The sequence below is a fragment of the Haemaphysalis longicornis genome, unplaced genomic scaffold, assembly GCF_048455015.1.
Source record: "Haemaphysalis longicornis isolate Haplotype H1 unplaced genomic scaffold, Haemaphysalis longicornis Haplotype H1 scaffold_2, whole genome shotgun sequence".
In the NCBI taxonomy this organism is placed as follows: Eukaryota; Metazoa; Arthropoda; class Arachnida; order Ixodida; family Ixodidae; genus Haemaphysalis; species Haemaphysalis longicornis.
This window is the reverse complement of record NW_027526295.1, coordinates 240,252,167-240,266,547: the sequence shown is the minus strand read 5'-3', so window position 1 is coordinate 240,266,547 and position 14,381 is coordinate 240,252,167. Positions and strand designations below refer to the sequence as shown.

General features: G+C 46.9%; 1 protein-coding gene across 2 annotated transcripts in view; it reads right to left on the bottom strand.

Annotated features, from left to right (window-relative positions):
- Nucleotides 1-14,381, bottom strand: part of LOC144170249 (lithocholate 6-beta-hydroxylase-like) — a 62,721-nt gene that overhangs the window by 32,410 nt on the left and 15,930 nt on the right. For both annotated transcript variants that reach the window (XM_077699919.1, XM_077699918.1), the window contains exons 4-9: nt 12,987-13,083; nt 10,117-10,242; nt 9,098-9,335; nt 4,041-4,171; nt 2,799-2,892; nt 935-998 (exon numbers count right to left, since the gene is read on the bottom strand). In XM_077699919.1, coding sequence (XP_077556045.1) covers nt 935-998; nt 2,799-2,892; nt 4,041-4,171; nt 9,098-9,335; nt 10,117-10,242; nt 12,987-13,083 — 750 coding nt within the window. The remainder of the gene's footprint in view (nt 1-934; nt 999-2,798; nt 2,893-4,040; nt 4,172-9,097; nt 9,336-10,116; nt 10,243-12,986; nt 13,084-14,381) is intronic.

Here is a 14,381-nt window from a genome sequence, read left to right as displayed (position 1 = left end):
CACATTGCGGTTGTACAATCGCACGCGGGAAATGTGCTCATATGCGCTTGTTTCAACCGCGCCTTTAAAAGAGGCGCGCACACGTCTGGCAACGGTTACAAATTGCGACGGAACCATGAGCTGTCACACATACAAACACGAATATCGGTATTGATTGTCCCGGAACCCGGATTCTCCCGGTAAAGTTCTGGTTGCGGCGCTGAAACCCTGGTCACGTAGAGCTAATAGGTCAGCGGTCAGCGTTTTCTTCCCGGTTCAACAGAGTGGGGCCTTACCTCCGTCACCCTCACTCTCATTTCGTAGATCCATCGCTTTCGGTCTTTAAATGGCACATGTGAGCCGGCTTGCGACAACCTTTCGGTGGGCTGCCTTAATACACGATGGCACAATACCCGACGATATGCGCTGCCGTGGTTAATGATGGGACAGAGGGGCTCGGTGACGTTATGTCATCTAATGTTTCACTTAAAGCTGGGTTGTAGGAAACATGCGTGGCGATAAGGGACGTTTTGGTACTGTCCCTGAAGCACACGACGAGTCCGTTTTCGTAGTTTCTTTTCTTCTGTCAGCTACACTTTGAGGCATTGTTGCGTACTCAGATCACGCATAAATGGATGGGCATAGCTGCTTTCTCACGCCTCATGTCACATTTTGAGAAGACAGCCTGATCAGCTGCTGCAAGACATTTTTCGTCCGCATAGTCTACATTTAGATTGCACCCTATAGTATCAACAAGGTTCGAACAATCCACGTACAATTACTTATTCAAGGACATTTAAAAGTTCCCGGCGAATTTGTTAGTTCGGCCCACCTTAGTTTAGGCTAAAGCCGAGCTTTCTAACTAGAAAGCAGTGTGAGGGTGGCAGACGCGGCATAACATGCAATGCTCATCAAATGCCGAGTCATTGCGTAAAGTATGGCGGTGCGAGCTTACCCTCCCACGAAAACAAACGTAGAGTTGGTGGCCATCTTCTGCACTGTGGCTGCGGGCAACGGGGCTGCAGAAGAAAAGAATGTAAAAGTTTTTTTGAGGAAAGCCAGTTCGGCTTTGAGCTACGTCAAATGGATACAAAAAAAAATCTGCGGAAATTCAGAGAACTATCTACTAATGCGTAGCATTCTTGTGCCGCCTGTCTGGAGTGTGAGTTTTTTCCAGCCAAATTTTGGGTTTTTTCTAACTCCTGTCCGACCAATTATCTCCAATTACGCTATTATAACGATTACAGGTGAAACATACGCGAAATCTTCAATATTCTGGAAACGCCATGGGTTATATGTTATGCCATTTTCCTTAATTTTTTGTTTTTGTTGTTTTTTAGTTTTTCAAAATTTTGCTCGACCAATTATATCCATTTACGTTATTGAAACTTTGAAAATTTGAAACTTTCGCGAAATTTGAATTTTTGTGGAAATTCAGGGCGTTACACGCTCGTGGCTGTGGGGGTACTCGGCAAAGAATGCTACGCATTAAAATACATTGAAGACATTTTTGTGAAGGAAATGTAAGCCATCAAAATATGGAGGCCCTGAGACCCTATAAATTTGTCTATAAAATTTACCACACGCTAAATATAAGTCCCCGAGTTTTCGTTCTACATGGGCGCGAGAAGAAGAGGGGAGTGGGGGGGGGGGGTCTCGGAGAAAGCCCTGACTTGTGGCTGGTCCTCATCAGGGCTTTACCCGGCCCTTTACTCGTATCCGTTGTTGCTGTTTGCAGGCAGACACGCTTTGCCCCGGCGAGGACACTATTCTGCAAAAGCTAACTTGGTGAAGCCAGCAATGTTTTCTGGTTGCAATGATGATTTGCCTATTAATCCCAGTCTATCCAAACCTAACTGACGTGATCATTTCTTCTACGCGGATCTATGGAGCTGTAAGGGTAAAAAGGCCACCTCACGTTACGCTTTGGGGTCCCTGGTTCGAAAAGTGCGTGTAATGGCCCAGGCCGGACGGCCGACGTGTACACCTTTGAGAACAGGACTTCCGCCGCAAGCTGAAGTGATGTCACAACAGCAACTAAAATCTCACAGTATCGACGGCGGGAGTAGCGTGCCTTCCGGTCCTGACCTCCCGTACACGGGAATTATCGTCCTAGATGACAGTTGAGTGTCATCCAACAGTAGTGAACCTGGCACCAGTTGATCCCGCAAATAGTTCTCCAGCACACTGCCTGACATTACAGCTTCGCCAGTCAGTCGCCTTGCCCTTAGCAGCAATGGGCCACGTTTTCTTATCTGGTATGGGTTTACTCAGTCTTGGGGTCTAAGAGAAATTATCAGATGTGTAACGACGATCCAGAAAATGTTAGCAATAGCGCTTACTTAAGCGCAGCCAACACGCTACGAGGAAATTGAATACATTCTGAAAAATACTTTTTTATCTTCCGAGTGGATGATCCCCTTGCCGATTCGTACGTTGAGGCCGTGCGGTAGGCTGGGCGCGTGTAGGCCGGGCCTACACAGCTTTGTGTATGAACCTTTGAGCGAAGCAAATGTTTTTTGGCTTCAAAATATTTGATCACCATATTTTTTTAATGTGATCGGGTACAGATAAATGCTTCTATTTACCAGTTGTGTTGTTGAAGCGGGGTTGACACAATGGAGAGCGCCGTAATCTTTGACTCGGCATGCAGTTCTCTTCGACCCGACGATGTAGTCTCGATTACCTACATGTGTACAACTGGACAGCGGTTTTCCGTCATATTCTATGCCCTTCATTACTGCCTCGCTGAAGTGACACTCCAGTTTCTCTTATTTAGGCATAGGCACATTACTAGGCGTAAAAAGGGAATACGGTACCTCGACTTTTAGTCCTAGAGCCGGCCTTGGCTTCAGCGTATCTACGGTCGAGTGCATCGTCTAGAAGAATTTGGGCCAGGTCAGGCAAACTCACCTGAAAATTAAAGTGCCCATTTTGAGGGGAAAAAGCTCTTTGCACATCTTCAGAGCTGCATATACTTCTGCCCGAGCAACTTGTCCCGGTAAGCGATGTAAACGGTAAGTTTTCGTTTTAAGCCTGTTACCATGAGTTTCATAAACGACGTGTATTCATGGGTAATACACGTGGTCGATTGTTCGAACAGGGTGCTGCAGAGTTATCGCTCGGGCATTCCTCAACTTTTGGCTTCTGCAAATATGTACATTACAGATTCGTGTCTTGCAAGTATTGCGTGACTCTTCAGGCCATGACAAGCGTACTTTCTCTTGCATATTCTACAGGGGAAATAACTCCCCCCCTAAAACACATCACCAATACCAAAAACATCTCCAGAAACACGTATGATGAGAGCACTGTTTTGATGAGAGCAACAATCAATCAGGCTAGGCAGCTTAAGTTATGAAGACGTGCTTGAGCAAAATGTGCGCTAAGCTACAGTTGAGGACATTGTCATTATCGCATTTCTTCAGGGGATAACCGATAATCACGGCGAGCGAGCAAAAGAATACACGAAAACAAGTGAGCTGTCGCGCAGTTGGCCGGAATTGACATCAGGGTTGAACTCGGTTTCCTATTGAGCCCAACGGTATGAGGTCACGGTACTCCAGTTTCTCGAGCATGCGCCGGGGATCACACGTCACATTGCCCTGTTGATACAGACAGAAATCTGTGGCTGTCGCCGGTAGAAATGAAACTTCGCGCTCGCATGGCTCCCGGCCCACCGCAGCCGATCCCAATGACTCGTCGATATCTCCGAGTCAAAAACACAACAGGCAAAAGGCCACACCCTTCTCAATGTTTCCGGGGGTTAAAAAACGCGATTAAAGAACTGCGCATATCTCATTTTGTCATCTTGAAAAAAAAACGCAAAAGAAAACACGGACAGTTCAAGGAAGAGAACAAAATGGGTACAGTAAAGAATTACACCGGTCCTAGATAAAGGTCGCAGTTAAAGACTTATCCTTTTCTTGTTTTTTTTTTCTTTTTCGGGAACGTAAAACTTGCTGTTGTAAGACAATATTCCTCTGACACATTTTTGTGCCGATTCAAATAAAATATTTCTCAAGCTTACTACTTAACATGGATGCAGTGAATCACCTTACCTGCGGATTCCGTCGGCGGTACTCGATGACTTCTTTTGCTTGTCGGATCATTTCGGCAAAAGGATTTGGGGTGAACAGGTTCATCACCTTTATGGCCACTTTAAGAAGCCAGGACCAATGAAATAGGTTCTCTGAAAGAAAGGTACAGTTCTTCGCCTATAGGCATCTGCCTATTCGGTCAGCTCTCTCTCGTGGCTGCATTTACAGATTGTCTAAATGTGAACACAGGGGTGGTATTCTCGTATTTTGTCCGTTTCAAAAGTACCCTTCTGAGCCAGCCCTGATTGGCTAAAAGCAAACAACCGGATGTGACGTAACGCAAGCGCGGCGCACCTACTGCGTATAACCGCGGCTTCTTGAAACAGGCGATTTGAATTTCAAACAGACGGTTTTGGAAGTTCATGAGTCATGAACTTCCAAATGAACCGGTCATCGCTTTGCCGTTGGCTCACCTACGGAAAAGGCGGTCGAAAAGTAATGTAGGCGCTTTCGAATTGCCCGCAGAAGCATTCCTCTAGCATTTCCGCCTCTCGAAGAGGAGTGTGCAGTGGCTGTGCGGCGAGCGGCGGGACGAACTTGGCCGGCGGCCGCTCGGGCTCAGTGTCGAGGACCATGCGCCCTTCGTTTCTTCGCTACAGGTGGCTTCTAGTCAGCGGTCGGTATCGCTGTCACAGCCCTCCGTGAGCAGGTGCATCCACATGGAGTTTCATGCTAATATATACTAGAGGGAAATCTGGCGCCACTGTCTAGGGGAGCCGCGCTTCAGCGAGCGCTCCGTCATGTACCGGGCAGGCACGTTCCACTTGCCTTTGGCATGATTCAAGAACAGGCTGAAAAGTTGGCTCTGGCTGCAAAAAAGCAACAATATTACTGTAAAAGACTATTCAAATTTGTTTTGTTATTAAAAAACTGAAGCTCAAGAAAGATTTATTTGTCAGTGATTATTTAGAAGCTTCATATACGACGAACAAGAAAAAAAAAGAACCCTTTTGTGTTGATTTTGGCTTCGAGACAAAAAAGAAGCCATGTGGCTAGCTAAGACAAGTAGGAGAGGAACGTCGCGAGCTGCAATGGCGCCGCCCATGACGGCCCGCGATTCCAGCGCCAGATTTCCCTCTTGTATATATTACCATGAAACTCTATGAAGGGCAGGCACGTTCCACTTGTCCTTGGCATGTTTCGAGAACAGGCTGAAAGGCTGGTTCTCGCTGCAAAAAAGCAACAATATTACTTTAAAGATTGTTCAAATTTGTTTTGTTATTTAAAAATTGAAGCTCAAAAAAGATTTATTTGTCAGTGAAAAATGTTACCCTTTTTTTGTTGTTTAACTTGGCTTCGAGAAAAAAAATTGGGCCCATCTCCCTACGAGGCGGGACTCGAATAAATGCGTCGCGTAGGGGGTGGGTGTATTGCGTTAACGTTAGTGTTTGGGGGGGGGGGGTAGTGAATGTGTTAACTATTATTGCTTATTACTATGAATTATTATTATTTATTTCATATATTAATTATTACTCGCGTGATTTTGCGACTCGAGTCCCCCCTCGTGGAGAGATGGGCCCAATTTTTTTTTGTGACGCAAGAAGTGAAGGCAAGGAGTAGGTTGTTGTAAGTCGTTATTTATTTATTTGTTGTTGTTGTCGTTGTATTGGACGCTGAGAACGACGGCTTCGTGGTCGCTAAAGTGTACTGTTAAGGGGTCTTTAAGCAGTAGTCGTGCGTTGCAGCAACTGGTGAAGACGAGATCGATGCAACTGCTGCCGTGTATCAGCAGCTTCTTGACTTAGTTTGAATGAGTCAAGGATATAAGGCGCGTTCGTACCCTTTGATTCTGTGTCGCTTTTGTGGCGCAGTGGGAAGAGCACCATGTACCGCGCGTTCCGCCCACAGGGTCGTGGGATCGAAACCAGGCGCCGATAACTATTATTTTTTTTATATAGTGTAGGGTGGAGGGGTGCGGTCCTGTTGTTGAGAGCGAGGAGGGTAGCGTGATGCGGAAAAGGAGGAGTGGGGGAGAGGGCGCACCTGCGCGCTGAGCTGTTGCGGACGGACGGCGGACGCTACATGTGAGTTAAAGAAATGCTCTGCATTTAAAAAAAGCCACGTGGCTAGCTAAGCCAAGTAGGCGAGGAACGTCGCTAGCTGCAACAGCGCCGCCCATGGCGGCCCGCGATTGCAGCTATTAGTATGAGACTATAGAGTTGCATCCACGCCGTCGCCATGGCCGACACGCAACGAAATAAATGATCGTCTGCGAGCTCGATAGCTCTTGAACAGACGACAAAAATTACACAAGCACTCGGCATGCAATTTATAACCTTTTATTGGTACTTGATGATTGCACGTACCAGCTTAACGTTCGTAGAATTTAAACACAACCAGTGCGGCGTTAAGAAACGAAAATCCCCACCACTCAGGCATTTTCGCACTCGTACAGCACCCCTAAAATGTCAAACAGCGTAACGCACCATTCGAGGCTCTTGGAAAAGCTCGCGTCTACATGCCGCAAGTGCGTCGATGCCGAAATACGTAACGGAACCGTTGCTTCGATGCATGGTCATTGTCTCCGACCTCAAAACGGTGTCCAAGTGCAAAAAAAAGAAAAACTGAGTAGCCGTAGCATTGTTTACCTTTACTGTCACAGAAAACAGCTGGCCGCAGCTGCCATCTTTGGACGTTCGTCCCGAAAACTTTCAACGTTGTCACAAAAAAATCTCATCGCATTTAGATTTTCAAAAGATGTTCAAATATACACATAAAAGGTAGTCTGACATGGTTTCGGGTCTTTAAAATGAGTTTGCAAGGACAGTTACGGTATTATAAAATGCCCACTGCTTAACCGGAAGTACGTCACGATGAAACGGACAATTACGAGAATACCGCCCCAGGTTATTTCGTACCTCCTACGAAAGTCAAACTGTGTAAACAGAAGTAAATATTTCTTCGGGCAGCAGAACTTGTTGGGCTAACTGAGGATACGAACCCATGGCCCAGCTGAAACAATTATGAAAATTAATAATCGCGTTACCGACGCAGGGTACTTTCAGAGATGTCTATGGATAGCCACTGGCAAAAGCAGCGAGTTTAATCGCGCACACCAGAGCATCAGCCGCTTATCAACAGTACTGCGCGGTGGAATATCGACGGCTGGCTGACCGTTTTAAACAGTGCTCTAAGGAACTTAACTTCACGTGTGAACTACCCCTTGACAACACCATACGGTTTCTAGATTTAAGGCTAACTTTTGGCAATGAAGAGCACCTTTGCTTCATGTATGAACCGCGCTCTAAGAAAGGCATTTTGCCTTTCGACTCGGCCCATTCAAAAGTTGTTAAGCGCAGCATTGCTAACATCTGTTTCCACAATGCTCTGAGAAAGAGCCGTGTCCACTCTGTAGAGCTGAGCTCTAGCCAACAGGTGGAGCGCCTACTAGCTGCCGGGTTTCCCACCCAGCTTCTGCAAGCGGTGGCGGAAACGCTACATAGAAAGTTAAAGCAAACCCTCAGAGCCCCAAGAGCACCCGAATCTCGCGAGAACGTGGGTAAGAGAACCGTGGTAATGCCTTACTACCATGCCTTGTCAAGCAACCTAAAAAGTGTAGCATTAACGTGTTCGTTTGGTATTTTCGGCCCCTAGGAAGCTTACGGGCTTGTGTACTCACATTGACAAGGAGCCAAAGCAAGTTGCCTGCCACACGCATCACCGCACTGAATACGCTGAATGCGCAAAAGGGGCGGTTTATTCCATACCCTTGTCGTACAAAAAGGTTTACATCGGCCAAACGGGCCGGTGTCTTAAAGGAGCCATGAAGAGAAAATGCAACTTCGTGTAATTTGAAAGAACTAGAATTCAGTATCTCACTCAGCTCCATTACAGCCCAAAAGATGTTTTTTTTAACGAAAAAAAAGCAAGAAGTATTTAAAAACTTTCAAATTTTGCGCAACAGTGACGTGTTATGAGCAAGAATGACGTCATACGGGCCAACAATAAAACATAATTTTCAGTGCGTTAACTGCACGTTAGCATTCACTTGATGCGGTCAAATGGAACTAGGGGCCCCATTACAGACATCCAGTCATGTGTCGTCGCGACAGGTCAGTTAGGCGGCCGCCAATCACACAAACAAGGTTCCGTGACGTCATAGAAAAGTTGCGGGAAATTGGCTAGGGGGTCGCGACTGCTTCACACGTTTTCTTTAATATCTCCGTTATTTGCTCGAATATTGTGATGATATTGGTATCATTGTTATCGGGACTAAGCAGTCTTTCTAATAAACCCAACGTGTATTTTGTCTTCATGGCTCCTTTAACGACCGCATGCGCGAGCACTCTAGGAGCCTCATTAATGGCACGGGAAGTCAGTTGGTGCAGCACGTGCGTGATTGCAAGTGCACTCCGGATTTGAAAAATGTTTCCATTGTGGGGCGGGGTGCTTCGAAGAATGTTCGAGAACTGGTAGAGGCCTTCTTGATCAAGAGAGGAGGAGGGAATTGCGTCAGTGAGCCCTCGGTGGCGCTAACTGATAAAGATATAGCGTTTTTTAATGCGGCTTAAGACGACAATGGTGTGAGAGAGAGTTCTGTGGCTATCTTGGCTTTTTAAAGGGGTGAGGGGGTCCCCCATCGGCGCGTGCGTCGTTTTTAGGTATTTATGGGAGTTCTTCAATAAACTTTTCTTGTAAGTCAAGTGAATGCCCTTGTCTTGCCTCTCCACTTGTGTAGCGTGTTTTCACTGGTTTTTTCCTTGAACATGATGGCAAAACTTTGTTGTTTCTAGTGGACTCGATTCCCGTTCCTCAAATGCATACCAATCTCCATGCGTTTTCTTTTTTGTTTTGCTGTGCATGTTATGAAACACTTTTCTGTCTTTCTTAGACTGACTCAGGATGTGTTTATATAGAGCGGTTACAATTAATAAGTCAAAAGACAAATTCCCTCCAAAAAAAAAAAACATGCAATCGTATTGCATGGTTTTTTTTTCTTTTTAATAAGCATATGCAAGAGACGCAGTAAATCAGGGAAAGTGATCGACTCCCGCAGCTTTGGAATACGTGTGACTTACGTCCTATTTGGTACACAAATCCCTCCATCATGTTGGGAAGCACCTTTATCGCAGTCTGGTAAATCGGGTTCCGAGGGTCTCGCTGAACGCCCGTGTCGATGCCGAAGGCTGCCTTCGCAATTGCGTCGAACGTGAATCGCTGGCAATGTTCTTTGATGTCCACCTCGACACCTCTGTCAGCATGGTCACCCAGTATTTTGATAAATTGGCCCTCGGCATCTAGTAAAGACGGCAGGACCTGCGGGAAATTTTGACCTTGAACCGGATAGCAAGTTAACAGGTCTATATGCTACTGACAGGCAAGCATAGCAGAGGCGTAGCCAGAAACTTTTTTCAGGGTGATATGAGTTGCAGAAGGGAAACGTTTTCGCCAAAAGTAACACTAGCAATCGCGTTCACCTTGCCATGAAAAAATTTCGGGGTTCGGGGAGGGGGGAGAGGGGGGGGAGGGGGGGGGGGAGGGATTCAACTCCTTCCCCCCCGTCCTCTGGCTACGTCCCTGGTGCTTAGCAACGTGTTCATGAACCTTTTTCATTATCTTCGCTGGTGCTGTAAGGCGATTACGTCCCACACGGCTGGCGGCCTAGAGCTGTTATACACCCTGTTTTTTTTTTTTTCACCACTTCCATCTCAACCGCAAGTGGGCGCATATAAAAACCACGCTATCGAAAAAGTAAGGATTGGTAGTGGGCCTTTCAACACTCCTACTTGTTGATTTCGGCGGCCATGAGTATAGAATTACGAGGACCAAAACCACGGTAGGTTACGCAAAGCCACCGCAGTTCGTATCACTTCCAAAGCACTTACACCCTCGAAAAAGTTTCACACAATGAACGGTGAAGTATTTCGACCGATATCGATGCGCAGCGTTGCTCTCGTCGAGCTGGACAATAGCGCAAACGGCGCTAATCTCAGCGTGCGTCTGTTCACCAGGTCAGTTTGTTGTTTTTGTGACTTCCTCGGAAGACCCGCACCTAGACATTAAAAGGTTATTTAAAAACTTCAGGTAGGCACTGTACCGTTTTTAGCTTCGCTGTAGTGAAGAACTGTGACATGCAGTTTCGTATCTCTCTCCAAACTTGGCCCTTGGAAAAGACCAAGGTGCCAGCAAGCGTGGGCTGTAGGTCATGAATGTGCATCATGCTCTGGAAGTAAAAAAAAAAAGGAAGCATGAAAAGCAAAAATCAGGGTTTATTTGAACAGCGCATAGTTGTACAATGTCTAGGGCTCAATATAAATATTTTTGATATCTTGGCGCACCCACTATCAAACGGAGTTCTAACAACACTCCTGCACAAACTTAAGCTGCTTTGCGATGCAAGTATCAAACCAATACACCATTAAGCTTGTGTAATCTGAGAAATGCAGCTTGTAGAAATTTTTGTGAGCTGGAAAGGGTACATAACCTAAAACGGCATCAGTATACTGCACTAAAGGAGGGTTAGCAACAGATGTAATGGACTCCGTTATAAGAAAAATTAGCTTATGCCCAGCCAAGGAAAGACGAAGAGAAAAAAAGGAAGCAAAACACCCGAAATTTATCACGGAAGAACTTTATATACAACTTAAATTGAGAAACAGGACCAAGAAACGACGTAATTGAGAGCACTGAGCTCGGCTTTGTTGTTGTTTCAAGGCAGACATTAAAACAGAAGATAGGTTGAAATATGTCCTTCAAAATAATTAACAAATAAAACGATATCCTCAATTTTCACGAGTCACGTAATGTAAATTTCTTCATGTCAAGAGCAGTTGATGTTGAAGGAGTCAACAAAAAGAATACTATCCTCAATGCTCACACAATGACCACACCGTATGCGCAAACACAATCGCACACCCCCCCCCATAAACGCAACCTTGAACACAGCACTTACAAACTAGACAGAACTTACGGCGAACTAAACACAGAAAAGAGCAAGCTGCTATAACCAGCCAATAATTCCAAGAAGACGATGCCTTTTCTGACCTTATATACGTCGGCCGGACGTTGTAACGCGAAAGAGCCGGTAAAAGCAATTAACGCAGTGGGATTGTAAATAGCTCGAATTCACGCTGTGAAGGTGGAAAGCAAAGCTTTAAACGACGCCCATAATCATTGCCCTGCGACGTCACTTGAATTCACACACCTGGCTCTACAAAGAGTGAAACCAGAGATTCTGCCCGCCGTTACCTGGAATTTGCGGGGGCGGCATCACGAACGCAGCAGCGTCACCCATGACTGGGCTAGAGCGGCGGTCGCCGCCGCTGTAGCCCGGCCGTGCGTCGGCGGAAAGAAACTGGCGAGGAGCGTCTTTCGATGGGTGAGACGACGGAACCTAGCCATGCATCCTGATGTGCTAGCTCGGGGCTGCACCACCGCGAAACACAAGCGCAGACACCGAAACAATTGGGCAGGTGAGCTTAGTGATTCCCATTGATACCGATTTAAACTAGCTTGTTTAGTAAATTTGAGAATTGCGAGAAAGCTGAGGGAACTTTTATAATCGCTATTTATCATAACCAGTTGCTACTTTCGCCTTTTGTAATATCTGTTAAAACACAACCGAATAGGTACTCACCAATTTAGACAACTGGGGCCCATTCGAGGCAAGCAGTGCGCAAGTTCTAACGTTTCTCTAGCGGCCAGATGTCTGTGTGTGGTTTGTACTTTCAACGTATGTTTGCCATACGACCACTTAATTCCGTCGAGTGCGGGTTACCCTGGAGGTGGTATCGAACAAGTTAGTAAAGCCGTGAGAAGGCACCACGCAATGGACGCACCGAAACATGCCCAAAATAACCGTCGCTAAAGCAGACGGCAAAGCCGTACCGCTTTACTCTATCCGTACCGCCAACGCCACCGCCGGTGAGAAGGCACTTCCGCGTGGTGAACACCGGGTAAATTCGCCGCGCCACATCTGAGTGAAACCTCCCCCCCCCCCCACCCCCCCCCCTCCTTCCCCACGCCGCCGCCTCCACGCGTTGGGAGCTTGTTGTCCCACACGTCGCGAAAGAAGCGTTGGCTGGTAGAGCTAGAAAGCTTTGCTTTAAAATAATTACGCCCACCTCCCCTCGCGGGAACCCTGGTATGATGCGACACTGAGGGGGGTTCAAGCGCAACGGAGAGCAACCGTCGACCGAAAGGCCGCCGGAGAGCGGCACACCGGTTATATGCGCAGCGCGCCCGAAGAGGAGGAGACCGCGGAGAGAGAGAGTGCCGCGGCTATGACGCAACACAATCCAACACAATCCACTTTAATCCAATCCAATCCAATCCAATCCAAGCCAAGCCAAGCCAAGCCAGGCCAGGCCAATCGTATCCAATCCAATGCCCCTCGCGAGAGAGTGTTCGCTATCGGAGAGGAGAGGGGGAATGTGGCTGCGGACAACAACGGACGCACGCGGACAACAACGGACGCACGCAGGAAGGACAGGGCAGCCGACAAGAGATGCTCTGAAAGTCGCATCTAAAAGCAGGTGTCGAAGTAGATAACATTGACAAGCAATCTATGAAGATTGGTGTGAATTTCCCGTGCAATTGGTGCATCGCGAGTAGAGGTAAATATTTTGCTTCCAGTGACTGCATGTGTGAGCTAGTAGTGATGCCTGCCACGGTAGGGCCAACACAAGGCCATTATTGACATTGTGTACGCGGAAAATCGGGCAACCTAAAATTCCCCGCAGTAATCGTGCACTTTGCGCCTAAACTTTATAGCAGATATCATCAAGCCAGTGTTGGGCATGCTCTGTTGTCAGCCTTAAAAAAATGTCTGCAAGTTTTCTGCAGACATAAAACCTAGTAGGAGGCTCTTTCGCTTCAGCTGTCCCCAGGGGATTGAGTTGATTATTCGACCAAGATGGTAGCTTTGAGAGTTTCTAAAAACGAGAGAGGCTAAGCCCCTTCACTCACCCCACGACTACTGAAGTTCCCGAAGTCCTTGACGAAAATTTCCTGAATAATGTCCAGGTCCTTAACAACAACGACTGGAGCATCACCCAGAAAGAACCTGAAAAATAAAATTATAGAATAAAATTTGACTATTTCTATGCTCACACCAAAAAAAAAAAGAGACAAAAGAAGTGATGCGGTAGCGTGTTTCCTATGGGGCAGAGGCGTTCAGCGGTCGCGCCAAAAGCCAGAAGTGCCGCTCATTTTATTTGCGCTGCGTCGTTAATTTCATTATAAAATAACATTGCGGATACACTGCTTTTGTCCCCATTGATATAATAACCAGTTCCTAAAAACGGGTCATTATGTCTGAAAGTCCTGTGCCATAGCGCTATGTTGCAGTGACGTGTTTACGCCAGCGGAATCGCAAATTATTTGCTGGTTCAGAAGCGGCCAGACCACACAGGACTAGGACCAGCGCTAGTCCTGTGTGGTCTCTTCTTTGTTGTCCCGTCTATACCGCGCTACTTAACTATGTTTCACAGTTCGAACTAACTAGCCCATATTTATGCATTGACAATGATTCTCATGCAAGAATCAGTAAGCTCACAAACCGCGGGATGCGTCATTCCGGTTGCCCTATATATTGGGGGGGGGGGGGGGGGGGGGGCACACCGGGCATGTGCCGCCCCCCTCCCCCTCCTGCATTTTTCATGCCAAGTTTGCGCGCGATTGAAGTCGCCCGAAGAACAGCCTGAGGTCACCTGCGGGCGCGAAACCAGAATTAAAGACGCGTTCGTTTATGCAAAGCTGAAAACAAAGATTAAGCCAACATCTGATCCCTGAGGCCGCTCCGTATGCTGTATATGTAAACATATACAGCCGGGCGACGCGCGGGCATCGCGCTGCTCCGAATAGCTCCTGCTGTATTTCACGCCAAATGCGATGGGTTGCGGCCGATTACAGTGTAGCAGGGAAACCCGCCGCGCGCCGATCGAGGCGGCCATGCTGTTTCGCAGGTGAAACAGCTTGGCCTTGAAACGGCGAAACAGCACGAAAAGCTTCGTATGGACTTGCATGTGGCCTGTACGTAAGCGTTTCATTCTGTCATGTATCGTCTTTATTATAGTACAAAGTGTAATAACATGACAGCGCATGTCATTGTACTTCAACTACCAATCCTGGATATGTTTATTTGCATACCGGCTACTGCAGTTCAGTCAAATCTGCTGTATGAAAAGCACTGCTTTATTCCCATCTTACATTGCCTGCACACGAACAAAACTGCATTGCGGAGCTTTACATTTTACATTAACCCAGAAACTCGTTCAGACGAAGCAGACGAAACATCACCTTTCGCATCTCTGTTTGATTTCAACGAATGTAAAACTTAAAACAGAAAGTGTGGCAAATTGA